The 26,922-nt window shown below is 36.7% G+C and overlaps 2 protein-coding genes and 4 long non-coding RNA genes across 6 annotated transcripts; 4 read left to right on the top strand and 2 right to left on the bottom strand.

The window, feature by feature from the left end:
• Positions 1 to 614: 614 nt before the first annotated feature.
• LOC145204879 (uncharacterized) lies at positions 615 to 12,722 on the bottom strand. The gene is made up of 17 exons (XM_080077490.1): positions 12,556 to 12,722; positions 12,060 to 12,298; positions 11,507 to 11,605; positions 11,037 to 11,159; positions 10,410 to 10,525; positions 9,673 to 9,791; positions 8,965 to 9,142; positions 6,552 to 6,739; positions 5,852 to 6,004; positions 5,163 to 5,295; positions 4,990 to 5,051; positions 4,803 to 4,875; positions 4,335 to 4,543; positions 3,843 to 4,001; positions 2,849 to 3,043; positions 1,351 to 2,225; positions 615 to 912 (listed from the first exon to the last, which is right to left on the bottom strand). The coding sequence occupies exons 1-17, from the start codon at positions 12,635 to 12,637 to the stop codon at positions 682 to 684; spliced, it is 3,234 nt and encodes a 1,077-aa protein (XP_079933616.1). The 5' UTR covers positions 12,638 to 12,722; the 3' UTR covers positions 615 to 681.
• Positions 12,723 to 14,903: 2,181 nt separating this feature from the next.
• On the top strand, positions 14,904 to 17,585 carry LOC145205560 (chymotrypsinogen A-like). Its single transcript, XM_080078294.1, has 7 exons — positions 14,904 to 15,063; positions 15,201 to 15,298; positions 16,104 to 16,198; positions 16,454 to 16,610; positions 16,716 to 16,809; positions 16,924 to 17,063; positions 17,395 to 17,585. Exons 1-7 carry the CDS (start codon positions 15,018 to 15,020, stop codon positions 17,557 to 17,559), a joined length of 795 nt encoding a protein of 264 aa, XP_079934420.1. The 5' UTR covers positions 14,904 to 15,017; the 3' UTR covers positions 17,560 to 17,585.
• A 316-nt stretch (positions 17,586 to 17,901) lies between these two features.
• LOC145205534 (uncharacterized) lies at positions 17,902 to 19,221 on the top strand. Its single transcript, XR_013853683.1, has 2 exons — positions 17,902 to 19,013; positions 19,157 to 19,221. It is a non-coding gene; the product is annotated as an uncharacterized LOC145205534 (long non-coding RNA).
• Positions 19,222 to 21,269: 2,048 nt separating this feature from the next.
• LOC145205182 (uncharacterized) lies at positions 21,270 to 22,505 on the top strand. Its single transcript, XR_013853612.1, has 3 exons — positions 21,270 to 21,616; positions 21,746 to 21,792; positions 22,154 to 22,505. It is a non-coding gene; the product is annotated as an uncharacterized LOC145205182 (long non-coding RNA).
• A 26-nt stretch (positions 22,506 to 22,531) lies between these two features.
• LOC145205183 (uncharacterized) lies at positions 22,532 to 24,041 on the top strand. The gene is made up of 2 exons (XR_013853613.1): positions 22,532 to 23,275; positions 23,499 to 24,041. It is a non-coding gene; the product is annotated as an uncharacterized LOC145205183 (long non-coding RNA).
• Positions 23,901 to 26,533, bottom strand: LOC145205181 (uncharacterized). Its single transcript, XR_013853611.1, has 2 exons — positions 24,941 to 26,533; positions 23,901 to 24,717 (listed from the first exon to the last, which is right to left on the bottom strand). It is a non-coding gene; the product is annotated as an uncharacterized LOC145205181 (long non-coding RNA).
• Between the last annotated feature and the right edge of the window lie 389 nt (positions 26,534 to 26,922).

Here is a 26,922-nt window from a genome sequence, read left to right as displayed (position 1 = left end):
TAATTTTTTGCTTCAACAAAATATACGAAAATCAGTAACATGGGAGAGACCAATTCGCAACGAGATATAAGAAATAATGCTTTTGATATACTGTCCCAGAGGTGGGCAACCGCAGAGACGCTTGGATTTCAAAAGTACTGACGAACGAGTCCAATTATTACATATTTTTGAGCTGATTAATGCGCCTGATGCTAGTTTTCTGCGATCTGGCAAAATGTGGCTAGAATCAAATACGAATTATACTTGTAGTTCAGCATATTTGGTAAGAAACAAAGAAAAATCACTTTGTGTGATGCACATGTGCGGCCCTCGATCCAATTTTGACATTTATAATTGGCCCTACAGTAACAAAGGTTGCCCACCCCTGTACTAATCTATAAAAAGTTTTGATAAATTATTTGCAAAACTGAACACCTCAATTTCTGTGTTACTAGATGCAGTGTATAAATAAAGCTATGTAACAAACCCGTTTTAACGAACTGTAAGCATTGCATCTATGCACGCGACTTGGATTTTATCCTAAGTTCGATTAACCAAATAAATTTATCAGTAAAAGTAACAAACGCTTGAACTAAGACAATACTTCTGCATTGACCGGTATTTTTTTAGACAGATTGCAACAAACGCTTTGAAACCATTTTGGTTTTTACTTCAAACAACCAGTTGTTCGTGTCCTGATACTCACAGCAGGCTGCCGATATCAGTGACCAATTGAAGAGCAAATGCGGTCTGGAACGGCCTGTCACTTGTGCTGTGGTCATGGACCCTTTGCCAGGTGCCAGATATTTCTCGGTCTAAGGACTCCACCTTCTCACGGAACTGAAATCGATTTCGAATAGGAATTTGGACTGTATAAGTATGAGCGTACGCCACCAAGCGTAATATGTCGCGAAGTGCCGGCTGGACGTGGCTCTGTGAAAGAAAAATGAGGATTGGTTTAAACATTGATTTTTGTAAAGCGTCAGCCCAGAATCAAACTCTTTGAAACTCCAACGCAGACTCTTAATCTGACAACCTGAATATTTTAAGTTTTTGGCTTTCTTGAGACGAAACACATATTTACGGCTGAAGAACTGCACAAATTAGTTCGTCACAAGTGAATATTATGTATGGACTTATTAGTCTATATTTACAAGAAGGTTGGAAACCACTGATTTAATGTCAAAGCAGAAAGTTAGGGCACCGAGATTGAAACCACAAGATCAAGTATTCAATCTAGGTGCCCTAACCGCAATGCATTCGGTGTTAAACTAACAAACTTTTACATTCAAAAGTAACAACTTTATAAATATCTGGTTTCAAATTTTAAAACTTTTTTAGTACGTTTAGTAATTATTTAAGAATCCACACCCTGTCATTTAAAGCTAGACGAAGGGCAGACAGCGCCCTCTGGTGAGCAGCGTGGAACTCTTCTTCCGACACTTCCTGCCCAGAAGCAGATTTGGTGTCTGCACGTTTTCTCAGCGATAAGCGAGCGGCCACGAGAGGCGCCATTGCAGTAACACTGTTGGAACCAGAAAACACTTCTCGTTCGTCGTCAAGTTCGCCGGCAGAGCGGGCACTGCCCATCCGGTTACGCTGAGGAGCGTCTGAACTGTTGCCACTGGAATGAAGCATTATAGGGGAATGACCAGTCGGGCGTTTTGACCCCTGAGGCTCAGAAAGCGCGTCGGGGGTCCGTGGAGGCGTTGGGGGCTTGAATGTAGGGGGTGGGGTATCTGGGGTTTGGTCATCTGACCCCACAGATAAATGTCTAGGGATTGAGATGTCGCTGCGATCTATGCTTCCACGGCGGATGTTATAACGTTGATCAGGTGGCTCTGAAAGTCGAGTTGGCCGCTTTTTCCGATGTTGCAAACCGTCACCATGGAGATGACTGTCATCGACATAGCGGGAGCGTTCTTTTTTCCGCACAGGTTTGTTTGGTTTCTTAACCTCTACCTCTTCAGCACCAGGAGACGGAAAAGTAAAACTCTGAGGAACCGCTCCTCCTCTTGGGTCCTCCGGGAAGACGTTGATTCCTCCAGGAGGAGCAGAATGTGTTGAATCATCAGAGTGGGGAGTCGCGCAACGGTCTGAGGACTCTGAATTCTTTGTAGATGATTTTTTCGGAACCATATGACTTGTGACCTTTCTCCATGACCTTCGAACTCCACTCCGAGTAAAGAAACTGTTATCTTGTGTCTTGCTGCTTGAGACTGGCACTGAAGACACAGAATCAGTATCTGAAATGATACAGTGGTTAAAATTGATTACTTGATCGAACGTACACGGCATAATGACTTATCATTGTTTACTGAATGGGCGAGTCCCGGAAATACTCCTGTCGAGGGTACGAATCCCACCGCAGGCTAGATTTTTCTAGCCTACGCCTTGCCATACGGCAGTGAATGCTTGGTGGCCGGCTGATTGGGTATGGCACCTTCAAAGGGCTTGGCGTGCTGTGATTTGTATATGAATGTGCCGTGATCGCTGGTCTGCATGAGCGGTTTAGGGCTGAGTTATGAATGAATTTATGTTCATCTTAACTGAATATAGGGTTGGGTTTAAATCTAAAAGGTTATTCACTATACACGGACTTGAAAAGTAAGTTAATCAAAAACTGTCAGAGTATTTGTGCATCTAGAACACATCATACAGGCGTTTCAACAAACTCCGTTTCAATCCCGATTGACAACCTGCACTGATGACAACAGTGATGGTTAAAACGTCTGCATAATGTATTCTACATACACATTTTCTCTGGCAGTTACGTTTTTGAATAAAAAGTAGAAAACTTAAGAAAAACAAACAAAATATAAAATCAAAAAAGACCTCCACAAAGATTGTGTATAACATGAAAACCAACCTTCAGGGTCCACTGAGGACGATTGGGGTGAATAATTCTTTTTGGTTTTAAACCGTGGCATTATCTTAGAGAATATCGAAGGCTTCTTCTCTTTCCAGTTACCATGAAAATGCTCTTGAAACGATTGTGAAATCACAAAAGCGTTGTTATGACCACTGCCCGACGTCCTGTCGCTCAGTTCGTCCGCAGAATCTCCTAAAGGTAAAAAAATAACATTTCATTTTTGAATGATTGGAACCTAAAGGCATTTTGACCAGTGGTTCTCAAACTCGGTTTTCAGGGTCACATGCAGCTCCCAACTACTTATTTTGCGGCTCGCACCAGACCACAGAAAACTACCAAACATTGCTTTTTTAGCTTTCAAAGTCATCTTCTTTAGTGATTTTCTCAAGGTTTCGTTTTTTTGAGGCTCCCTACACACTTAAAAATTACCATTTGGCACCGACAATAAAAATCTTTGAGAACCACTGATTTTGACAATATGTTATGCAAATCCATATGCCTTTAAACCTCTGTGCATAAGACTAATGCAAACCTAATGCCGGCATTTTAATTTTTTTACCACGCGATTCAAGCCTGTAGTGAAAATTTAACTAGCTACACTAGCCTAATATAAGCTTCATATTCTATATAGTTATGCTTCAGTAAGGCTTCAGTCATATTTTCGAATCCCACTGCAGGCTAGACTTTTCTAGCACATGTCTTGTCATTTGTGGGATAGCTAAATTCTAAAACCCAAACAAAAGCATTTGATATGAAAGGGCATTAACTGAAAAAACTCTATACGCCATGGGGATGCTCTGGACCGGCTTGTTTTGGTAAAACACCTAGACCTGGTGTAACATGAACCTATAGACTTTTGGTTAGAATTCAGCATCAAGAGTTTTTTGGTTCAGAAATCGAGTTTTGATTTGCCATACAACCATAGGCGCCAAACACGGGTATGCCGGGTATGCTTTGTAAAGATTGTAATTGCCGTTTCACAGTCACACACCTGGAGTCATTTGTCCGAGCTTAGCTGCAATATCGAGACTTGCACTTCGTCTCATATCACCACCGAAGTGGTCGATCGAACTTCCTTCCGACGTCTCACTGCTCAAGTCATCACGCTGGGTGGAGCTAGAGAAAACTTCACCCGATTTACTGCATTGACCTTTAGTAAAAGTACAAGAATTTTTGTGTGCTTTCATTTACAAAAAAATGTGTTTATTTTTTAAAATCACAGTACTTTTCTTAAGGTGCTACAAAAACCACTGGAGCACAAAAACTAAAACATGAATGAATTTGCTAATATTTCAATGTAAATTCATGACAAACTAAATAAATGCTACATAAAGAAAATTTACGCAGCATATGTAATTTGTCGAATGCAATTTCTTTTCATTCTTTAACTTTTATTTCTTATTGACAGATGTATAATTGAAAAACATGTCACTAGAAAACCAACAGTACTTTTAAAAACAGGTCAACAAATTAAACTTTTTACCTGTGAAAGTGGAAAGGTTATTTCTGACAGTCACTTGAGGGCGCTGCTCTTCGTCACCGGATCGGAATGAGCTGATCCGAGCAGGAGGTTGTGGAGCTTGGCGTTTCTTCTTTTTCGAATCCACACTGCTCCCAACATCAGCAGGTGGAGGAGCAGGAGCAGCAAAGGTGGAAGAAGAGCCGGAATGGAGGGTGGAACCGTTGTTGGCCCTGTATGACATTTTAGGAGACATTAAGATTAGGTGAATAAAAACGCCAATCATAATCATGGCCTGACTTGTACACATAGAACAAATTAGGCTGGAAACCTTTAACAAATTGATTTTGCTATCCTCATTGCAGAATAGGCATTGAAATTTAATTAGTTGAATTCATTGTCTAACATGACTTACACCCTGTTGGGTCAGTTTTACACCATCAATAGAAAGTATACGCAAAAGAAATCTATCAGTGAAAGAAGGTTGCCTACCAATGGTTGTTTTCATTCGTGTTTTCTTTTCTTGGTGTTGGCGGAGTCACTGTAAGTTCCGGAGAAGTTTTACCTAAATGCATCACAAATATGAACTCCTTACTTTGCACAAAAACTCTTCCAAACACTTTAAAAATGCACAACATTTTTATGAATTCAGTGACAGTATGCAATTGTACACACAAACCTGATACAGCAGTTTTGTCAGTTTCATTGCTTGCAGTTGGCACCTGTCCAGATTCACCAAGTCTGCAAAAACATGAATTTAAAAAACTCCAAGAAACAAATAAAAACTAACATGACATAAATGCATAATTTGGTCTTTCATATTTAAGCATAAGGCAACTGATTATGATATACCTGTGCTTTTTCCCAGGTAGACTTGGAGGTTTCACATCAGGTTTAACAGTCTTCACTGGTTCTTGAAACAAGTGGTCTAGAGTTTGTCGAATATCTTGAAATGTTGGACGATCACACACCTCCCATGACCAACCTGTTATGTTATATATACATAGTTACACAAAAATGTTGTTTATTGAGTATTTTTTATGAAAAAGCAGTTTACACGACTGCCTAATTTTGGTATTACATAAAAATTAGGCCAATTTAGTAAAATAATGCAACAGTGCAACATAAAACGAAAAAGCTTCCCACATTAAAAATTTACATATAAATGGGCAGTGAAGCAAAAAGGTGATACACTGCAATAGATAGAATAACATAAAAACCACATTTTATGTCGTTCATGCATCTTAATTTTCCATTACAGTTTATTGCTAAAATAAATTATTCATTAAACCAATATGCACAAAAAGCCACAACTCACATTGCAGCATTTAGCACATAAAGAAGCATGTTTTAAGCACTTTTATGAATGCATGGGTACTCATACTTCTATAGCATGCATACAATTTCAAAAATTTGGATTCAGGCAGCTAAAACAAAGTACACTTCCATTTTAAAATATAAAAAAGGGTCCAATAGGACAGAAAAACAACACCCAACTTTGAAAAGTTGCAGATGACCATTGAAAAAAAATCACCACTCACATTGAAGCATTAGAGAGTGGAGTTGATCTGGACATGTTTTGGGTGCTTCCATTCTATACCCGTTTTCCAACTTCTCGTAAACCATTGTAAGATCAATACCAGGATAAGGGGACATGCCATATGTGGCAATCTCCCATAGTAAGATCCCAAATGCTGCAAAATAATTAAGTTTGTCAGCATGTTTCTGTGCATATTCCTGATACAGCACATGGTAAAGGGCATGATTCAGACCACAGCAGAACTGTTCATCAAAATTAGTGACAAAGCTAGGAACATAGGCAAATGAAAATGCATAAACATTAGAATTTTATATATACTGGACAAATGGCCGATCTTTCAACCACATGGGTTAATGTACATACTATCACTTGATAAACTAACTTGATAAATAAAAATGATACATGTGTCACATGTTGGACTTCAGTCCAAAAATAACATGACAGTAAGAAAGTATCGTCAGGTGAAATGACGGCCTTAGAAGGAACGCAACTTGGTGCCACACAACAGAAAAGAAAATGGTGGCTGCAAAGTTACAGAGAAAAACAATTAGTCAATGATAAAATGCAAGCAGATTATACCTGAGGCACTGGTATGATAGGTTGAACAGTATCATTGAACTTGACAGTAAGTTTTAATATATTTTTACTGTTAGTTTTATTAGTTTGTCAATATATTACAAAGAAAAACATGCTTCGCTTACACCAAACATCTGATTTGGTTGAAAACCTGTTGTAAGCAAGGCTTTCAGGAGCTGTCCATTTGATCGGGAATTTGGCACCAGCGCGAGCTGTATAGTCGTCCCCAGTAGCCATAAGACGTGAAAGACCGAAGTCAGCAACTTTGACAACATTGTTCACCTCAATCAAACAATTCCTCGCAGCCAGATCCCTGAAAAGAAACAAATGGTATAATGGAAACACAAATAGTCTTATAATTCCCAAATAGTTGATTCTGAAGTACCAGGCAGGTGTTTAAGTGATGGTTCATTCGCTTTTTAACAACTGCAACCATGACACTACACTGCTATACACATAGCTTGAAAACGTCAGCTTGATAAAACATCATGTTATATGTGAGAGCAATGATGCCATGTTTTTTTGTCTGCAGTAATTAAACGGGGCCTGGCTACTTCTGTGGTATGCGAGTGTGGTGTGGACGAACAGACAGCAGACCACATAATCTCTGCTGGCTACTTGACAACTGTCTGGACATTGGAACAGTGGCAACACAGTCCAACAGAAAGTGACAAAAAGGCAGAAGCTGGATTTTGACTCACAACTTTGCTAAAGGTTGCACTAACCACATACAATTGGAAGCAATATTGATTTACCCATACTAAATATATATATATATGTAATAAGTAAGAGCATATTTTTTTGTTTGACCTTAAATCTACAAAAACGCCAAAACTGCAACACAAATATTTCTAAAAGCTCACAACAAAACAGAGAAAGAGATAATCTTTTAAGCATTTGTGTATTCAACAATTCACCCAATTAAATGATTTTTCACCCAATTTTGAATAGTAATATTTTAACAAACAATAACTAGAATTCGTATTTACCCCTTTTTACTTTAGCCAATCAACCAATGTTTGCTAGGGCTATAATCAGCAACAGGTCACAATGATTTTGTACATGAAGTACATGCAGCATCACATGGTTGTGATATGAATAGAATGCAAGCCAGATTGGAGGAAGTAATTAAGTCTGAATGACCTTTTAACAGGAAGTCTTTGAAACATGACTAAAGTCACGAGTCTACAAAAACAAATTTATCAATGTAGCCAACTTGAAACTAGCAATTTTCTACATAATTCACAGCAACAAAAAATTAACAAAATTTAATTATGTCACATTTTGTTGCCAAATGTTTCAAAAATAAAATTATGTTTAAGAATTTTTTTTTACATTGTGTGGATAGTCTAGGAAAGATTAACAAAGTATGTCAACGTAACAATGGAAAAGTTTGCTTAAATTCTTATCATGGTAACTTTATCCTCTTAACGCACCCTTAAAGACCATTTCTCCACACATACGTAATGTACATTTTTTACGTTGTAAAAGTCATTCACAAAATGGAATTTTTCTTCTTACGCAGGAAAACAAACACTACACTTTTAAAAGCTCAATCTTACCTTACAAAGTTTGGTTAAAAGCAAAAACGTAGGAGGGAAGCTTGATAAAAGGCGTAAATACCAATGAAGACATTATACTTAAAATTCTAAATGTCAATTTCCTAAGGCATAAGACCACCGCATATAATTTCCCCGCACAACAATTACCAGTCAACGTCACAGACACGGTTGGTGTGTAAAAGAATTTGGGGCATGGCGGGCCAAACACAATTTTCTCCTCAATGCATCACATGTTTCATAGATAGAGATTATCGTGAGGTAAACACAAAATGAAACTGAAATGCGCCAGACTGCCTGAATCACTGTCTCACCAAGCGATTTAGTTTATTTTGGGTTTTACTGTGTTTACTACGCTGGTAACTTTAGATTTCCTGTTTGTCTGCCCAAGAGGTCAATAATAATGCTTGAACTTGAAAACAAAACAGAAATAGCAAACAACATTATCTTTTTTCAGCTCTTAATTTTGTTGCTGTGCCTGTTCTAAATAAATGGCATGCCATTTGTCTTCCGCAAACAAATCAAACTCTCATTTTTTACAAAACAATGCTCAGAAAACAATTAGAACAGTGTTACACATAAAGTTTCATTCAAAATTCAGAGACATGAAATGCTTTACCATGTACATCAAGGGTGGGCAACCTTTGTTACTGTGGGCCCAAATACAATTGCTAAAATTACATCGCAGGCCACACCTGTATATAACACAAGGTGATTTTACTTTTTTGCTTTCCAAATATGCTTAACTACACGTAAAATTCGCATTAGATTCTAGACACATATTGCCTGGTGGCAGAAAAATAGCATGGGGTGCATTAATCTGCTCAAATATATATATTAGTTTGGCTTGTTTGCCAGTACATTTCAAACGTCTCTGCGGGTCGCACAACCTTTAATCAAGGGCCGCATTTGGCCCACGGGTCACAGGTTGTCCACCCCTGATGAACATTACACAGCCTATTAACCGGCTAAAACTAACCTGTGAATATAATTTCTTGTTTCCAAGTACTCCATGGCCTTGGCAATTTGCACGGACATATGTAGAAGCACAACATGGTTTGTTTCAGTCTTGTCGCACCTTCTCAGATATTCCAATAAGTTTCCCTGGCTCATAAACTCAGTTACTATGTAGAATGGGGGCTCACGTGTACACACACCTAAAAAACAATGACAAGTATAATCAATAACACTGCCACTAAACATTTTGGCACATAAATAATGCCACAACCAGTTAAAGTTGTAAAAAATAATAGGGGGCATTCTATTACTTATCAAATTTATAAACGGAACGTATGGAGTATTTTTCTTAACTTAAATTAACATCAGAACACAAATTCGACAAAATATCAATTGTCAAAAATATATAACTATTCATCCAAATTTATTTTTATCACTTTTATAAACTTTCCTGTCTAAAAGAAAGCATATGTCTTTCTTATTTAATAGCAAGTGAGGTTCAAACAATTTGACTGTTATGGCATAATAAACACATGTACACTACAGTTTGTGGGCTGTATTTCACATAACAGCAACCAATGTTATTTTGTTGTAGTTTAATGACACTATTAGTCACACAATATTTATTGTCTTGATTTGACCATACAAGAAGATAAGCATACTTGACTTTAAGGCTTATATAGAGATAATCTTATTACACAAAATTAACACTTATATATCATGACATTACCAAGAAGCTGAACTAAGTTTGGATGTTTGATAGATTTCATCACAGCTGCTTCCTTAAGAAATTCCTCAGTATTGGTGGTATCTTCGCGAAATGTTTTTACTGCTACTACTTTGTTGTATCTAAGAATAATTTTTTTTATTAGAATTACAATGTCTGACGGTAAGGCAAAGAACAGAAGATCATTCATAACCAGAATGATGGCTTTTCTATATATTTGAATCTTTGTATGTTGTGTATTCTAATTAAAAATTTACCATGTACACCATTTGACCTACTGACATGACTGTTTGTACAAGCAAAAACCCATAGGTCCCCACATGTTTATGTCAATTGGTTCTGATATAAAAATATTGAGATTATTTTTAGATTCCCAAAGACAAATTTGTAAAAATCATTAGGCCAAATTTATACTTTCCTATTCTTTTCCTGTCATTTATCAGTTTTAAAATTTTACACGTTAATGTAAAGCAACATTTTAATGCCATACATGTTTGCCAAAATATTTGTAGAATGCCAAAGTATTTAGTTTTTACAGACAGAAATTATAGTCTAGGAAACCATAACAACTAAATACTTTCAAGCATACCTATTTCATAGAAAGTCAGTTTAAAGGTAACTTTACAAATAGATATAAACACAAAACCCTTAACAAAGTATTCTGGGTTGAAAATTCACTAGAAGGCATTGGCAAAATTCCCATATAACACGTACATATCGAACAAATATGTAATATTTACCTTTTCCACACAGCCTCATATACGTCCCCATATTGTCCTCCACCTAATCTTAACTTCATGTGGATTTCTGTACGATCCACTTCCCATTCATCACAGTCAGGAGACATACTATATAGCTGTTTAAAACAAATTGTTACATGTTAAAAAAAACACCATACAATTACATACAATTCTAAGTGAATTAATATTTTAGAAAGGCATCCACACATGGTCAAGTCAGGTAGAGGTCGATTTCAAATTTTCTTAATTCGTTACTTTCAAATGAGCTTCATATTGCTTGAAAATCAAGATATGATGTGGTAAATCTTTCCTTATTAATGAAATATGCAGTCACGAAAGGCAGAGAAGTTTTTGTGTTTGGTATGTGAATGTGTTTATTTTTTACTGGTTTTATCCCATTGCTATATATTTGTTTACACATTGATAATGCTTAAAAAGTGAAATGCATTTGTTTTTGTTTCCACTCTAAAATTTCCTGCAATTAAGATATGAAACGTTAATTCCATTTACAATTTAAACTTCTTGTTCTAGTATATGTACCACTGTATGATTTTATTGTATACAATGTTCACATAACTATGGGTTTATAAAATTTTAGTCTACAAAAGCAATAAGTCTTTAATTTACCGTGGGTTTCGTATCTTTGGCCACAGGGTAATGTAGAATTGTAACTAAGCCATCAGATGCATAGGAATGATGGTGGACAAGCTCAGGTAAGGTTTTGAAACGATGCTCTGATGCAATGTAGTACTAAAATGTAGATTAAACAATTTGCTATGTATATTGGAATAATCAATACATGTATAAACATGCAGTTGCTACTAAAAGCTGTAATTTTGTGTATGCTTTAAATAATGTTCAGGTTAATATTAAATAGGACAAAACAACAGCTGATTTACTAACAGTTTATTTGCCCAAACTAAAAAGAGATTTAACCTTAGTTTACTTGCTCAAACAAAAAGCTGATTTATCTTCGGTTTATTTGCTTAAATAAAAAACAGATTTAACCTCAGTTTATTTGCCAGTATTTATCGGTATAATTGCATCTCCAAGCTCTAATTTATTTATTTGTACCAATGGTCCAAATCTACTCTTACCAAACCATCTTTATCATTGTTGATTCTGTAGTGGTACACAGATGCATTGTACCTCACAGAAACCGATAGCTGCCCTCTGCAACTTTCACTGTCACGAACCTGCACAAACAATCAATGTTCATCAAATAGTGAAAAACGCAAGTGTTAAGTAGCATGCTTGAATATACACACCAAATGTAAACAATGAAAGTACATTGTTTTATTAAAAACATGAGTACTGTGTATATAGAATTCATCATGCAGACTTTTCAACAATCACAGTTGTCATCATCAGTACAGGTTGTATTCTTTATATGCAAGTGCTCTGGCAGTTATGTTTTTGATGAAATTACTTTTTAAGTTTGTGTACAGGGTTCCTAAATTGTTTAAAATGTAACAAAATTGGCATTTCAAGGAACATGAATGGTTTTGTATGAACCTACAGTAATGTTTAAACTTGTGAAATAGTGTCTGTAAATTTAATCCAAAATCATCTTCATGTCTGTGTATAGTATTCTTGAGTTTCTGTAAATGTTTAAATTTATAGGAAGAAAACAAAAATAAAAAAACTGACCAGAAAACTTCCATTAATTCCACTGGATAGAAGATATTCGGAAGTAAGTCTTGTCACTGGCCCATGGTACCAAGCATGCATATCCAAACTGGTTGCGGGAGTAATGTAGTTGCTTGGGACCCATCCAACACTTCCAACTTTTGCACATTTGGTGGCATCGCTATCTTTGTCAATACAAACCATTTTTGCTTCACACCATTCTCCTGAGGCATTGTATCGCAAAACACAAAGCTGGCATCCTTAAAAAGCAAAAGTGAGGGTTGTAGAAAAAACAGTCAACGTTGGAAATTGACACAAGCTGCCACAACCAATTATTTAATTTGCAGTGTCAATTTAAAAGCAGCGCAACACTTGGAATCATGTCAGACAAATTTAATATAGCAAAAAAACACAGTGCATTTTTTTGTTTACAAACAAATTTAAACCAAGTTTATGCTGTTTTCATAAAAATGTTTCGCTATGCTGAAACATTTCAAAACTCAGAATCAGTACTTACCTTTTTGGAGAGAAAGTTGGTTAACTCCTCCAGACTGAAATGGATAGAGAGCAACAAATAAATCAGACTCGCCAACAGTCATTGTTATTTTTGTTACAACATAATCAAGCGTTTTACTTTGACACAAAACTACAGAAAAATTTAATCTGTTGCAAAAAATGTAAAAATCAAATGATAAATAGAATAATAAACGACGTGGATTTTGCTATTCACTTGGGTGTTGGGAGTTGGGACGATGTGTTTTTCGGGCATTTTATCGTTATTTAATTTCAAAACTTACGTGGCCTGCTCCTGGGGCGTGAGAACAATACCAGACCAAAAGTAACTACTGCATTTTAAAATAACTTTTTTAGGCACTTAGCCACTTACTGCAAACAAAACCGACCATCAACACAGTCGGACTGACTTGGCCGAAACAAACAACAGAACAGATACGAGATTTCCCATGGTAGGATAGAAATAGTATTATATTTACAGGAAAGGTCGAGCTACTTACTGGAGAAGGCGACAGATATGACAAATTCGGAAAACGTTTTATTTTCTTTCGTTACTTTTTGCATAAAAACGACATAATTAAATGCTGTTCAATCATGTAACACCAACCGAATACGTGTTGCTTCTGAACTTCGACTTTTTTCTCTTTTTTTCTTACTATTCGTGTACATTTTAGAGGAAGTGTTCCTTTACATTAATCTGTTATCTATTTTTATGTAGTCCGATGCGAACTACGACTAGTTTTCAAGTTTTAGAATTTTTAACAATTAAGTCAAATGTAACATCACATTGTGTGTTCTGCACCCTTTCTTCCGGCGCTCGAAACTATCCGGCAGGGTTTCTTTTGGTGGTTTCTTTTACTGTCGAACCCCACCCTCTTTCCCTAACACGGGTGGTTAGATTAGGTCCCAACCTGACTGGTTCCACCAACGTTTCACCCCCAGTCTTGACGTCCTAATGCGCCAACCTCACCCTCTGATGTGAGTCCCCGTCACATAACGCTTATAATAACGGTGTAGCTGCAGCGCGTTTCTCATATCTCCAACTGTGCCCTCTACTTTGTCGCGCTTTTTAACGTCTCAACGTTGCGCAGCTATCTCCGGCAAGGTGAATATTTTAGTGCAATTGTGTTACTACGATTTTCTTCACCGAGCGAAATAAACTCAACTCTCTCAACCCATGGGCGTCCGCAGCGGGGGGCAAGAGGGGGCGCGTGCCCCCCCACCCCCCTGGAAAAAAGAAAAACACAAACGGTCGCAAAATTCGCATCTTAAAACAAAACACCATAAACATTCACACAGTGTTATACAAAAACTATTCCTGGAACGTAAACTGAAGACGTCGTGGGTCTCCACCCCGTTAAACGCACCGAATACAAGCTGTAACTGTAACAGAACAGGATGAGGTTTTACAACAGAATAAAAGAATCGAACATTATTACTTAACAATAGCTCGTTAACAAGCATATTATTACGTCATTGATGGATGTGTCAAAAAGCCATTATGTGATACCTTCACTGTATCTGTTGTTACATCTGATAAGGTTCGTGTATGTAAATCCTACTTCCGTTAAAAATCGTTTGCCAACCTACCACATATTTCAGTAATAGTTAATATTGTGTTTATTGCACTACTTTGCTACATTGGGATTGGCAAGAATGAGTATCACTGTCAGATGATTTTTGTTCGGAAATACCGTTTATCGAACGGCGATGTGACGATAGTTTGCCCTCCCCTGTATTTTTTCCTGCGGACGCCCATGTCTCAACCCTCTCAAATATTTCACGAGGACGTACGATTAGGCGGTCATTGGAAAGTTGCCATGAATTTTAGTGCATCCACCATTTATGATGGGCGACCTATGCGCAATTTACAAGAATATTGGCAACGTGACTCAGTGCGCGCACACAGCATTTTTCGCAACTTATTAGTGTCAAAGTGGCCTTTTTAACGCTTGAAACTAACTTGAGTAGCTCAAAGCGAACCTACGATGTATTTTTTGAAAAACAAGGCAAACATCTGATATCAGTGCTAAAGTTTATTTAGGACGCGGTGAGATTAAAGAAATAGTGTCAAGTTGGACACAATCGCAAAAGTTTAAGAACCCCAGAACTAAGCTATAAGAATAAGAAGTTCGCGGGGAAAAATCACAACAGATTTGAATTAGTTGTAGAGTACATACAATCCAGTTTAAATATACTAAAAGAGGTACGACAAAACTCCAATAGGAGGGTCACTAAAGGACTTATTAAACAGAGCTAAATTCGAATGCTGCTTTTCCGAAAACCGCCCTCGTGACTTCTAGTGACGGTAATTCAACTTTAGCACGTCATCGCTGCCTTAAAATATTTTTTGCGAACGTGGCGTGGGAAATTAAACAGATCCTTACAAAAACGGGGTATAAAAGCTAGAAAGCAGCAGGGGTTTAGTAGATTCATTGCAAACTTCAGTGAAATCAACCAAAGAAGATGAAGGTTATTGTTTTCTTGTGTGCCATCGGACTTGCTCTTGCAGGTAAGATTCAGTTTAATATTCATGTTTGATCGGCTAACATGTAGGCTTAGCTTGTGATAATTCCTTCCACAAAAGTCTAGTGAAACAGCAGTACCGTAACAACTAACTTGATGTTGTTAAATTAATTTTGTTTTCAGAGCTGCCGTTCCACCCCTTGAACGCCCCATTGATGCCAGGCAGCAATGCAAGGATCATCAATGGAGAGGACGCTGTTCTCGGTGATTGGCCGTGGCAGGTGAGGAAAAACGCTAAATGCGGACGGTAGACATGCAATCTTTACTGTGTAGCTCTTTGGCGTTCCATAAATTATACCCTAGAACAGGGTTCACCAACCCGCGGCTTGGGTGCGGCATGCGGCTCAGATTTTGAAATTAACAAATGCTTTTATTACACATTCTGTGAAGATTATGTCGAACACAAAAGTCCAAATTCTGGTGCATTAAAATGAGCGAACCCGTTTTTAGTAGTTAGAGCTGTATCTAGAACCGCTTCCATACCATGAAACGTAAAGAGGTAAACTTTTTTTTTCACGGGGTTCGAACCCAGGACACTCCCGGGGACGAATCCCGATCAAGGTTTTTTATGTATGTATGCGCGCGCGTAACAATACCAGCAGTTTATTACTAGTTGTCTAACAATACGTTTAGTTTATAAGTTCCGTAGCAGTGCAAATATCAAAGTTTAGTTGAAAAACCCTGCAGCTCCAAAAGAACCTCCAATAATAAAATATTACTGGTTACCGCGGCATTGAATTGAAAAAGCAAGTTTAACGAATAGCTTAGGTCAGAGGTGTGCAACCCGCGGTTATGACAATATGAGGCTAAAATTAAATGCGAATTTTACTTGTAGTTAGGCGCATTTGGCAAGTAAAATCACTTTGTCTTTGATAAAGCTGCGATCTAATCATGGTATTTGTATTTGGCCCCACAGTGACAAAGGTTGCGCACCCATGACTCAGGTCCTATATTTTTTACTTTTTCAAAATTTAAACGATCTGTTATACACATTTTGTACATGGGTGCACTGCTTTTTTATTATAGGCATCTCTTCAGCGTTTTGGAAGCCACTTCTGTGGAGCTTCACTTATCTCCACAGGATACTTGATGTCGGCTGCTCATTGCTCCGTCTACCAAAGGTATTTTTTCTTTGATATTGTTTTGCAACATTGCTTAAAAACACACAAGTGTAGTTAAATGTGCAAGATAGACAATTATGGAAAAGAGAAAATTCTCTTTAAGAGATTTAAGTGTAAAAGTGCACTTTCTTTCCCCACATTAGAGTATAACAAAAACATTATGAATTTAGATTAAAGTACATTAAAGTATAATTCCATTAGTGTTCCAATAAAAACTTATTTCTGTTTTTTTAACCCTATGATTATTTTGCATAGTGGTGTCACTGCTAACCTTGGATCTATTGAGTGGAAAAACCCATCCCAAAGCATCGGAGTGTCTCAGTTCTTGGCCCATCCCCAGTACAATGACCAAACATACGATTACGATTACGGCATTGTAGTCCTAAGCAGTTCAGCCACCACAAATGACAACGTATGTAAATATTTTTGCTTGTTTAAGAACGAGCTACTTTATAGAATTACCTATGAGCTATAAGGGCCTTGCCTGTGACGATGTGTGTATTGTTTTTCTTACCAGGTCGGTCTTATTCAACTTGCTGACGCTGGGGTCGAATATGCTGCTGGTATCACAGCTACCACCACTGGATGGGGTTACACAATTCGTTTCCCAGGTACGACAGAAAACGCTTTTCTGCATAGTTCTAGTTAAATTGAATTTAAGTTTCTTTGGTGCTGTAAAGTCAAGTTACCAATCTCAGCAACATTAAGTTGTTGTTCTTTTATAGCCACCATTCCCGACGTCATGCAGGTTGCCCAAATCCCCCTTGTCTCGCAAGACGATTGCAACTCATATTGGGGCAGCACCATCGAAGTCACTGATCGTATGCAATGCGCTGCTGGTAACGGAGGCTCTTCATCTTGCATGGTAAGATCTGCAAGGATCAGTGTTAAATTTTAATTCAATTCGTTTAGAATCCAAAGCTTGGAACACATGCTTCGTGTTGCTGCGGGTTTAAAGACCAAAAAAGGGGCAGCCAAAGTGCCCCCCCCCCCCCCAAAAAAAAAAAACCAAAAAATGAAACATAAACTGCACATGTATAAAACTGTGGGATGTTTGCACTTTTCCCCACTCCAAACCAATAGAAAAAGTAAATAAAATGGTCTGACCCCGCCATTGGTTCGTACTAATATTCTTCAGCAATATAGGAACTTGTAAAAATTCCATGTTTTGTAGTTTTTTCTGTTTTGTCTAACAGGGAGACTCTGGTGGCCCTCTCGTTGTCCCTGATAGCAATACTGCCAGCGGGTGGCGTCTGATTGGAGCCGTTTCTTGGGGAAGCAGCACCTGCTCCACCAGCGCACCATCTGCTTATGCTAAGATCAGTGCTGGACGTTCATGGATCGACTCCGTTGTCCAATAAGATCTCTAAATCGATTTTCAAAGCAACATCGTAATTGAGTTATGATATAATTCCACTAATAAAATCAAAAACATACACTTTACGTAGTTTGTCAAATGGTTTTGCCTGACATTAATTTTGGATTGAGATGTTGTTTATTATAAGTTTCACGTTAATGTTTTCATGTTTCGCCAACAGAATTGGGCAGTGGCGGCTCGTGCCTAAAATTTGTGGGGGTGCTGCTCAAAATTTTAGCCTTTATTGAACATATATAAGTTGGCAATATATAGAAAACCTACATTTATAGTTTTCTAGCCATTGTTTTGTGAAGAAAAACAAGTAATACAAATCTTAATTTAGAAACTCCATTGTGACGTAATTTTTGTTACGCAATAATGTACACGAGTGTAAACAGCAGACGATATCATTTGTGTATTTTGTTCACTTGCACAGCGACGGCTAAACACCATAACATGCAGTGATAATGTGGAACAAAAACACACGTGACACAGACTCGAAACTAAGCGGTTGTAAATACGGTAAAACACAACAAGAATATAGAAAAAAAAGTAATGGGTCGAAAAAGGTCGAAGTATTTCAGTTCGACAACATTTAAAAAAAATGGTCATGTATCATTTAAGTAACCTTATGGTCACAGTCAGCGTTTTCAACATATTATATGACACTTCACAGATTATAATTGTCACACAAAAAACTAGCCATACAGCTGTTTATTGGTATCATAACTGACAAATTTAACAACCACTTTACATTTGTGTCAGAACTTGTTTATTTTAACATCTTTTTTTGAATTTTTGTGTACAGACTATTACTTGTCTTTCAGATTTTTAACTGCTATAATTGCTGCTTTATTTGCTGTCAAATAGCATATAATTGCTTTTTTTAAGTGCAAAACTCCTTCAAGCTTTAAAATTTACAACACTCTCACTTAAATTTAAACCATATTATTAAACCTTGTGCTTCCTTTTTACAACCAAAATGAATCATAAAGTTATAGTTTGGGCATGATAATTGATAGCTTCTTCCTTGATTCCAAATGACAACTGAGAAACTGTTTTTCTATTTAGTAGTACTAGCACTGCAAGTGCAAGTCTTTTGGAAATAATGGTGTTCCTAACAAAGGTTTGCATCCAAACTGCTTTGCCTTTGAAGGACTCATGGAAACAGCAAAAAGGATTTTTCATCCTAGTAATTTCACTTGTCAAAACATCATCTAGATTATTTTCAAAGTAATCATGAACATCAGATCTACAGAAACATTTTCATTTCAGTAACTAGTATTTCTTTGTCAACAATAGGATGTGCTTGGTGGTCACTACTATCTTGTCTGTAGAATGTTCATTCACTTTCCTGTGATGTGAAGAAACACTTCCTGTGATGCAATTTAGCAGCTACTGTTTAGACAAACAGTACATGTCCGTTATATCAATACTCATCTTTTTCATCATGTCCACGTAAGGGAGTTTCAAAGTTTCCACAGAACAAAATGCAGTCTATTATTTTGCACAAAATTTCACGATTTTTTTCCACTTTTTTGTTGTGTTCAATAATTGAAAGTCTATATACGCCTCACTAAGTTTTTTCTTAATATTTACAGTTCCCAAAAGTGAAAGTGAAACATCATTGTCCACATGCTTCTTTGACTTCTCATGTTTTTCTGCTTTCTCACCTATTTTGGCTACATTTGTAAAACCATCTTTTGTCCAGCATTTTTCATCACCTCCAAACAGCAAACATGGAAAACAGAACAGTGCATTTTTAACTTCACAACCACAAAGCCATTTTTTCTTTTGATACCATTCAGAATTAAAACTGCGTATATATTTCTTGTTGTGGCTCATTCCTGGCTGACAAAGTTGAATATCAGGCGTTGGACGCCCTTTTTTCTTTATACTTACCTTTTCAACACTTGATCTTAAGTTGCTGAAGCTCACTTACAGTCACCGAATTAGAATCTTGAAAAGCCATGATTAACCTTTCAATCAAAAACTGTAAAAATTAATTAAAAAAAGAATAACTGTCGTACTGTACTCATTGTCGAACCTGGTGGTACACGTGATTTGCTTTGGCACACAATAAACGCGGAACAGACAACTACTTCCGGGTGCCCAGGTCACACGCTACGTGATTGGTGGAGCTGCGCGAGCCGCAGCACCCTGGCTCCTATTTCGCCCAGCATGTAGCTTTTCAAAGTGCGCATGCGCAGAACCGCAAAACGTCATAAAACGTCACGAAACGTCAGAAAACTGGAGCTGCAGTTCCAGCATAGATATACATTAGTGTTTCCCAAAAAAAAAAATTTTAATGAATAAAAAGGTAATTAGGGCGGAAATTATGCTTATTATATATTGCTAAGGAATAAAAAAAATAAAAATAATGAAAGTTATTTGTAATATTATGGTAGGTGTATTAAGTAAAAATATCTAGGGGGTGCTGCAGCTCCGCAGCACCCTAGCACGAGCCGCCCCTGGAATTGGGGCATGCGTGATACCGAAAAAATCACATGAAAATATATTTGAAAATATGAATAAAACCAGACCATTCTGCAGAATGGTGCCATGGAAAAATAGATGCCATAGAAATTATTACACGAGCAACACATTAAGGTGCAAAAAACATAATTACACGAGCAACACAATAAGGTGCAAATTCAAAAGATACATACAAACAGTTTGCCATTATCTTAAAAACGCAGGACAATACGTAGTTTATGCCACAAACAAAAATAGATGAAATGCCCTGGTACAATTACCAACGTTGCAATATAAAATTTCCAAGTATAAAGTAACAAAAACAATATAAATTTAAATAATTTCAAAACTTTTAACATAAATTTGACTCGCAAAGGTGAAATTCTAAACCGAAGAACAACAAACTTACAGAGCTCTTCTGGCCAATTCTTATCAGGGTAAATAACACTGAATGCGCGTAGTACAGTGCACGATAAACAAAGAAAAAAGAATTAAACGCAAGTTCGTCACAAGGCAAGAACTACAGCTAAATCGGCGTTAAGCCTCAGACCGTTTTTTTTTTTTGAATTCTCAAAAGGCTCGGGACCCTGGAATAACGACTTAACCACAGGGAAGCAAAACGCATAACCATAGCGCACTGGCTTAGATTTGATGACCGCAAGATTTTTTGTGGTATAGGAAAGATGGGCAAGAAAAATGAATTTTCAGGTCATCGGGGCAAGAGAACTAAGGCATCTATAGGCAGTACAAATAATGGATGGTACCATAGAGCAGTGTTTCCCAACCTATGGGTCGCGACCCAAAGTTGGGTCGCCTGACAATTCTGTTGGGTCGCTTGTTTTTGTTGCAATAAAAGCATCTACTCCTTGACTTCGTTTCGTAGCGTTATTTTATTTATTCCCAAGGCTATAAATTGTTGTCCAATAATAATTTTATGACATTTTGACCTGGTAGTGGTTAATTCTGTTTGTGACGTCATAATGTTTGTTGAGATCACTGTTAAGCGTTGTCTGGCTGATAATGCTTTAAGCCAGCTTTAACTTGGCAAAAAATAAACGAATATTATTTGTTTAATTTTTCAAATTGGCTCAGAAATTTTCGAAACGCTTTCCTGATTTACAAACAAAAATCAACCCAAAATAGTAAGAATGTATGTTTGTGGGTTGCAAGAATCCATAAACCAAATTTTGGGAAGTATTTGGGTCGCGACAAAAAAAGGTTGGGAACCACTGCCATAGAGCACTAATACTAGAGGCGACACTCCTAAATATCGGCAGATCGGTCACGCTTGGATGCTCCGGGTAAGATCGCCGATTTCCAGCAATGTACACTACAGTTTTAAGGCCAAAAGCTGTAAGTAGTGAGCTTAAAACGACACTCGCGTGTCCCTGATTGTCATTAAACTAACTTGTCAGGGTTATTTATGTCTGTTATATGTATTATAATACCACAATCTGGAAAAAAATATCATGAAGGCAAAGTTAAAGATAGTGCACACTGTTTTTACGTGTAAGGTCTCATCAGTACAGCTGGTTACAAGACACTGGCCATACCGGGTAGCCACTAAAAATGTGACATACGGAAACGTGAGTTCCGCTTACTTCAATATGGATGTACATAAAAATCACTTGGCAGTAACCAAATAATTGTACTTTCCAAGTCAAAGTTTTAAATTTGGTAAATTCTGGTCCCAAATTTGTCTCAATCATTTCAAGGCTGATGTTTTCAAAGAACCTTTTCTACTTTTGTAACCCTGTAAGAGGTATGTTGTGGTTATTTATTTTGTTTAGAGCTGTTCTACCATTGTTTTTTTTTAATTCACTGAATTTTAGTACCTTTCCTTATGACATTTTTTTATCTGAGTTTTTTTGTGATTTAAACTATGATTGCATAGCTGGAGACAGGTGGCGGTGTAAAATCCACACTGCATTTACTCCCAAGACTCCAAAAAGAGACACATTTTACTCTAGGACATGCAAAAACTGTATGGTTTTTCAGAATCCTATTAAACCCAAGCAAATTACAAACCCCAACCTATAGCATATAATTACTGTACTACTTTCTTCAAACAACTGACATTTGTTGCCAATGGTATGACATTTACAGTGAAGGTTTTTTTGCAGTGTGCACCAGAACAAATCTATTATATTTCAAGTTGATTGAAGACATTTACTCTTGGCAAACAAGCATGTAAATAAATTCAAGAATGGAAATTTAACTGAAGACTTGTGTATAGTAAAGGTTTTCAAAGGAGGGATTTCCACCCGATCCGTCTGGAAGTCCCCGATTAAAATCGGCTGTTACGCAGAATAATGCGTTTCTTATCGGGCGGGATTAGAATCTTTAGAACAGGGGTGGGGAACCTACTTAGTACTGCGGGCCGCATGAATTGCACAACATTTTCGGGCGGGCCAAATATTTTTTTTATTTTCAAATTCCGTGTAAAAATTCTCAAAGCACATAAGTGGTTTTATATTTCATCGCTCCAGATTTGATTTTTTGCTGTTACTTGTTTGCAACAAACAAGGCATACATGTTTATCACTTAATTCGACTAAAATCTGTCCATTCTTTCTGGAACACCCTAGCTCCATTTAAAACTAACACCACATGACAAATGATTTGTTACTGCAAGGAGAGACTATCGAGTGACTGTTACGTCACAAATACAGCAAGTGGTTGAATGTGTGGCAATTTTAATAAGTTTGGCGTCAAATGTAGAAGTCTTTTCAAGTACTAAATATTTGTACATAAACATTTTGTTATTGTTTTTTTATGCTACGTTTTATGCTGTACTTTAACAAAATAGTGACGCGAGCCACATTAAAAAGGCAAGCGGGCCGCAGGTTCCCCACCCCTGCTTTAGAACCTGTGTTATAACACAGGACGGTTTTATCGGTAATGGCAGTGGAGCATTAAATTTGTTTTTTATTGGCAAATATTATTTTTGCTGTGATAATAATCGCAGGTAAATTGGGTTTTATATCAAAATGGCAGTTAATTGTAAAACAGCAAGACAAAAACAAATGCATTCTAAGCTGTGAGATGAATATGTTAAACACTAAAATGGGCCAAGAATCAAGATTGAAGTACCTGATTGGCATCAAGGTTCTGGCAATGAAGCAATGCAAAGAGACCTTTCAGTGAGAAGAATTTCAAGTTCTTACCTTTATATGAAGCAAAGTGAGGACCAGCACACTGTCATATGAGGGCTTGTAGATTGGATTTGAATTAAAATGATTCACAGTAAGTGGCTGCCTTGTTACTGCCTTTCTAAACTCAACTCTTTCTGTATTTCTGGCTAATGTTATTTTGAATTTTAGCACAGTTAAAAAACCCAATATTGAATATTAACTCTGTTTTATAACACTTAGACTGCTTATTGGTGACTAAACTCAAGCCTCTTTTGTTTAACCCATAATTGTCAAGTCAAATGAGCATACACTTTATCTTTATATTTTTATTGCAGTTCACCATCTGGAAAAATGCTTAAAGCTTGAAAAAATCAACAGAAACATTCCATATCAAAAAAATTGAAGAAAGTCTTTCATTGCGGAAGAATTTTGTCGACAAAAACAGCTCTCTCTTAAAGTGTCAGCAAAATCATTGATGTATACGACCTGTTACTTGCCTCACAGGAGAAAATTGTATGTCGAGATATGCACCACATACTTTAGTTTTACATGAATCAAATTGGAATATGTGTTATTTCTTTTCCACTGTTCTACCTGCCTGCAAGTTTATTTATTAGTTCTTATACCCAAATTAAGAATTTGTATTCAAACATTTGTAGGCGTTGATATTATTTTACCTCCATGGTGATTATGGTCTCATGTAAATTTTACTAATGAAAATGATGAAACACCAAATGCACAGTGAGGACAACACTTTATTGATGGAAAAAGCACCTTATGAACCCAATTTCCACACTTCAACATTTTCAAGTTGAGTCCCATAGTTATATGAAAGCAGAAATAAATGGGAAGAGAATAAATAATTACATTCACAGCAATTGGTTGATTGGTCAGTTAAAACCTGCATTTACAAGTACATAGTACATACTAATCAAGGATCTTTAAGTAAACAGACTAAAATAAAACAAAAAGGTGAAACAAAATTGTACAGCAGAAAATGTAATGATTTGCTGAATTATCAAGAAAATTAAACCGGATATCATGTGAAAAATGAGGTTGAACCACCCAATTGTTACAACATGCTATCATGCAGACTACTGGTCAAAACTAGAGGTTCTCGAATTATGTCTGATGAATCACTTTTACTGTCCGATTCTACATCAGAGTGCAAAACATTCTCAGAATTTACATGAGACCATAATCACCATGGAGGTAAAATAATATCAACGCCTACAAATGTTTGAATACAAATTCTTAATTTGGGTATAAGAACTAATAAATAAACTTGCAGGCAGGTAGAACAGTGGAAAAGAAATAACACATATTCCGATTTGATTCATGTAAAACTAAAGTATGTGGTGCATATCTCAACATACAATTTTCTCCTGTGAGGCAAGTAACAGGTTGTATACATCAATGATTTTGCTGACACTTTAAGAGAGAGCTGTTTTTGTCGACAAAATTCTTCCGCAATGAAAGACTTTCTTCAATTTTTTTGATATGGAATGTTTCTGTTGATTTTTTCAAGCTTTAAGCATTTTTCCAGATGGTGAACTGCAATAAAAATATAAAGATAAAGTGTATGCTCATTTGACTTGACAATTATGGGTTAAACAAAAGAGGCTTGAGTTTAGTCACCAATAAGCAGTCTAAGTGTTATAAAACAGAGTTAATATTCAATATTGGGGTTTTTAACTGTGCTAAAATTCAAAATAACATTAGCCAGAAATACAGAAAGAGTTGAGTTTAGAAAGGCAGTAACAAGGCAGCCACTTACTGTGAATCATTTCAATTCAAATCCAATCTACAAGCCCTCATATGACAGTGTGCTGGTCCTCACTTTGCTTCATATAAAGGTAAGAACTTGAAATTCTTCTCACTGAAAGGTCTCTTTGCATTGCTTCATTGCCAGAACCTTGATGCCAATCAGGTACTTCAATCTTGATTCATGGCTCATTTTAGTGTTTAACATATTCATCTCACAGCTTAGAATGCGCAACAAATGCGCATTTGTTTTTGTCTTGTTGTTTTACAATTAACTGCCATTTTGATATAAAACCCAATTTACCTGCGATTATTATCACAGCAAAAATAATATTTGCCAATAAAAAACAAATTTAATGCTCCACTGCCATTACCGATAAAACCGTCCGCAATCGGGCTGTGTTATAACACAGGTTCTAAAGATTCTAATCCCGCCCGATAAGAAACGCATTATTCTGCGTAACACAGCCGATTTTAATCGGGGACTTCCAGACGGATCGGGTGGGATTTCACATTGAACAAGAAGATAGAAAACAAATCATTTCGCTTTTGAAGTACAGTATTTTTTATTTTACTTGTATACATTGCCACCAAAAATATACACTATTTGGGCACATGTTTTTTTGTTGTTTTAAGACAGTTACATTAAGGTGGCCAATAAGTTTCAAATAAAATAGAGCTTGATGTTGACTTTTTAGACCACTTTTTGTTGAATTAAAAAAATATAAAATTTAAAGTATAAACTCCATTGTGCAAGTAGAAATGTATCCTGAATACCATTTTGGCAAAGAGGTATGATAAAATTTCCTGGTGGACAACTTGGCACAAACCATTTTTTAGGTTGTTATTTGACACAAAACAAATGGATCCCCATGCACATATGTGTTGCAAATTGTCTGCAGTATAAATGTTGGACAAATTAGTAGAAACAACTTGTTGCATTCCAAGAACTTCACATGCATTTTTTGCGAATTTGCGCATATTTTTTGTACAAAAGTTCTGGTTTGTTGTTTATTAAAGATTGCTGTATAGTTGATTGCATGAATGACCTGTCGGCTGCAGACATCAGTACAAACGTCTGGTGCATCTACTGTTACACTTTTAGCTATTTTTGCAGCAGTAGAATAGATATCTTCCACTTCTCGAGGTGATACATCGGTCTTGGTAGCAGTGAGACAACCTGTACGCTGTTCCTGGACATTCAACACTGGTTGCCCTGGTCTCTTGATCAATTTCAATAACAATTAGGTCGATTTTTCTCCTTAAGCATGTTGCTTCTTCTAAATTCATCTTGTAGTACTTTTTGCATCGCAAAAAAATAAGTACCGGCTGCTTGTCTTTTCATTTATTAGTACAAACTTGGAAAAAAAGCTAAAACGTCCTATGCTATTAGAAGCAAAAACTAATGAAAATGGTCACGTGGCAACGGAGCATCCAAGCGTGACCAATCTGCAGAGGTTGATCAGAAAAAAAGTGCCGCAATTCCTTGTTTGTCTATTTTTTTGCAAAACTAAAACTGTGTTCCACAGAATGTAGTTGTTAAATATCTTATTGCTTCAAAAAATAGATATATTTGCTAAACAAGACAAGATATGATTGATTTCACGCTTGAGAGAACAATCAGTTACCTCTCTAGTATTAGTGCTCTATGATGGTACAAATTCCGCACATGTTACTGCATGACACCGCAAATAATATACCGCTTGGAACACAGCATGGTGTGTAAAATGTGAGAATACAAGTCCCAACAAGGGTAAATTAAACCAGATTCTAGTGTTATTTTAAATACAAACCCTCACCCAACCCGAATATCTCTAACCGTCAACGCTTTTAAAATTCGACAAAAATTGTCGCTTTACAACTTCCTACCTTGTGATGACATGCGGTATTTAGCACTATCAATGATCGGTGACTGTTGTTCCAAATTAAATGTGATGTCACTTGTAATTGTGGGAACTTACCAAAGCTCACGTTTTGTCTGTTTTTTGACATGTA

Source organism: Phallusia mammillata, chromosome 8, assembly GCF_965637545.1.
Source record: "Phallusia mammillata chromosome 8, kaPhaMamm4.hap1.1, whole genome shotgun sequence".
Classification (NCBI taxonomy): Eukaryota; Metazoa; Chordata; class Ascidiacea; order Phlebobranchia; family Ascidiidae; genus Phallusia; species Phallusia mammillata.
The sequence above is the reverse complement of the archived record's forward strand: the minus strand, read 5'-3'. Positions and strand labels throughout refer to the sequence as shown.

Excerpts from the sequence above, each read along its gene's own strand:
- LOC145204879 (XM_080077490.1), bottom strand. The coding sequence starts at position 12,637 with ATGACTGTTGGCGAGTCTGATTTATTTGTTGCTCTCTATCCATTTCAG. Across the intron at positions 9,143-9,672 it reads AAACTTAGTTCAGCTTCTTG|GTGTGTGTACACGTGAGCCC; the intron begins GTAATGTCATGA and ends ATTGTTTTTTAG. Across the intron at positions 5,052-5,162 it reads CTACCTGGGAAAAAGCACAG|ACTTGGTGAATCTGGACAGG; the intron begins GTATATCATAAT and ends ATGTTTTTGCAG.
- LOC145205560 (XM_080078294.1), top strand. The coding sequence starts at position 15,018 with ATGAAGGTTATTGTTTTCTTGTGTGCCATCGGACTTGCTCTTGCAG. Across the intron at positions 15,064-15,200 it reads CATCGGACTTGCTCTTGCAG|AGCTGCCGTTCCACCCCTTG; the intron begins GTAAGATTCAGT and ends TTTTGTTTTCAG. Across the intron at positions 17,064-17,394 it reads GAGGCTCTTCATCTTGCATG|GGAGACTCTGGTGGCCCTCT; the intron begins GTAAGATCTGCA and ends TTTGTCTAACAG.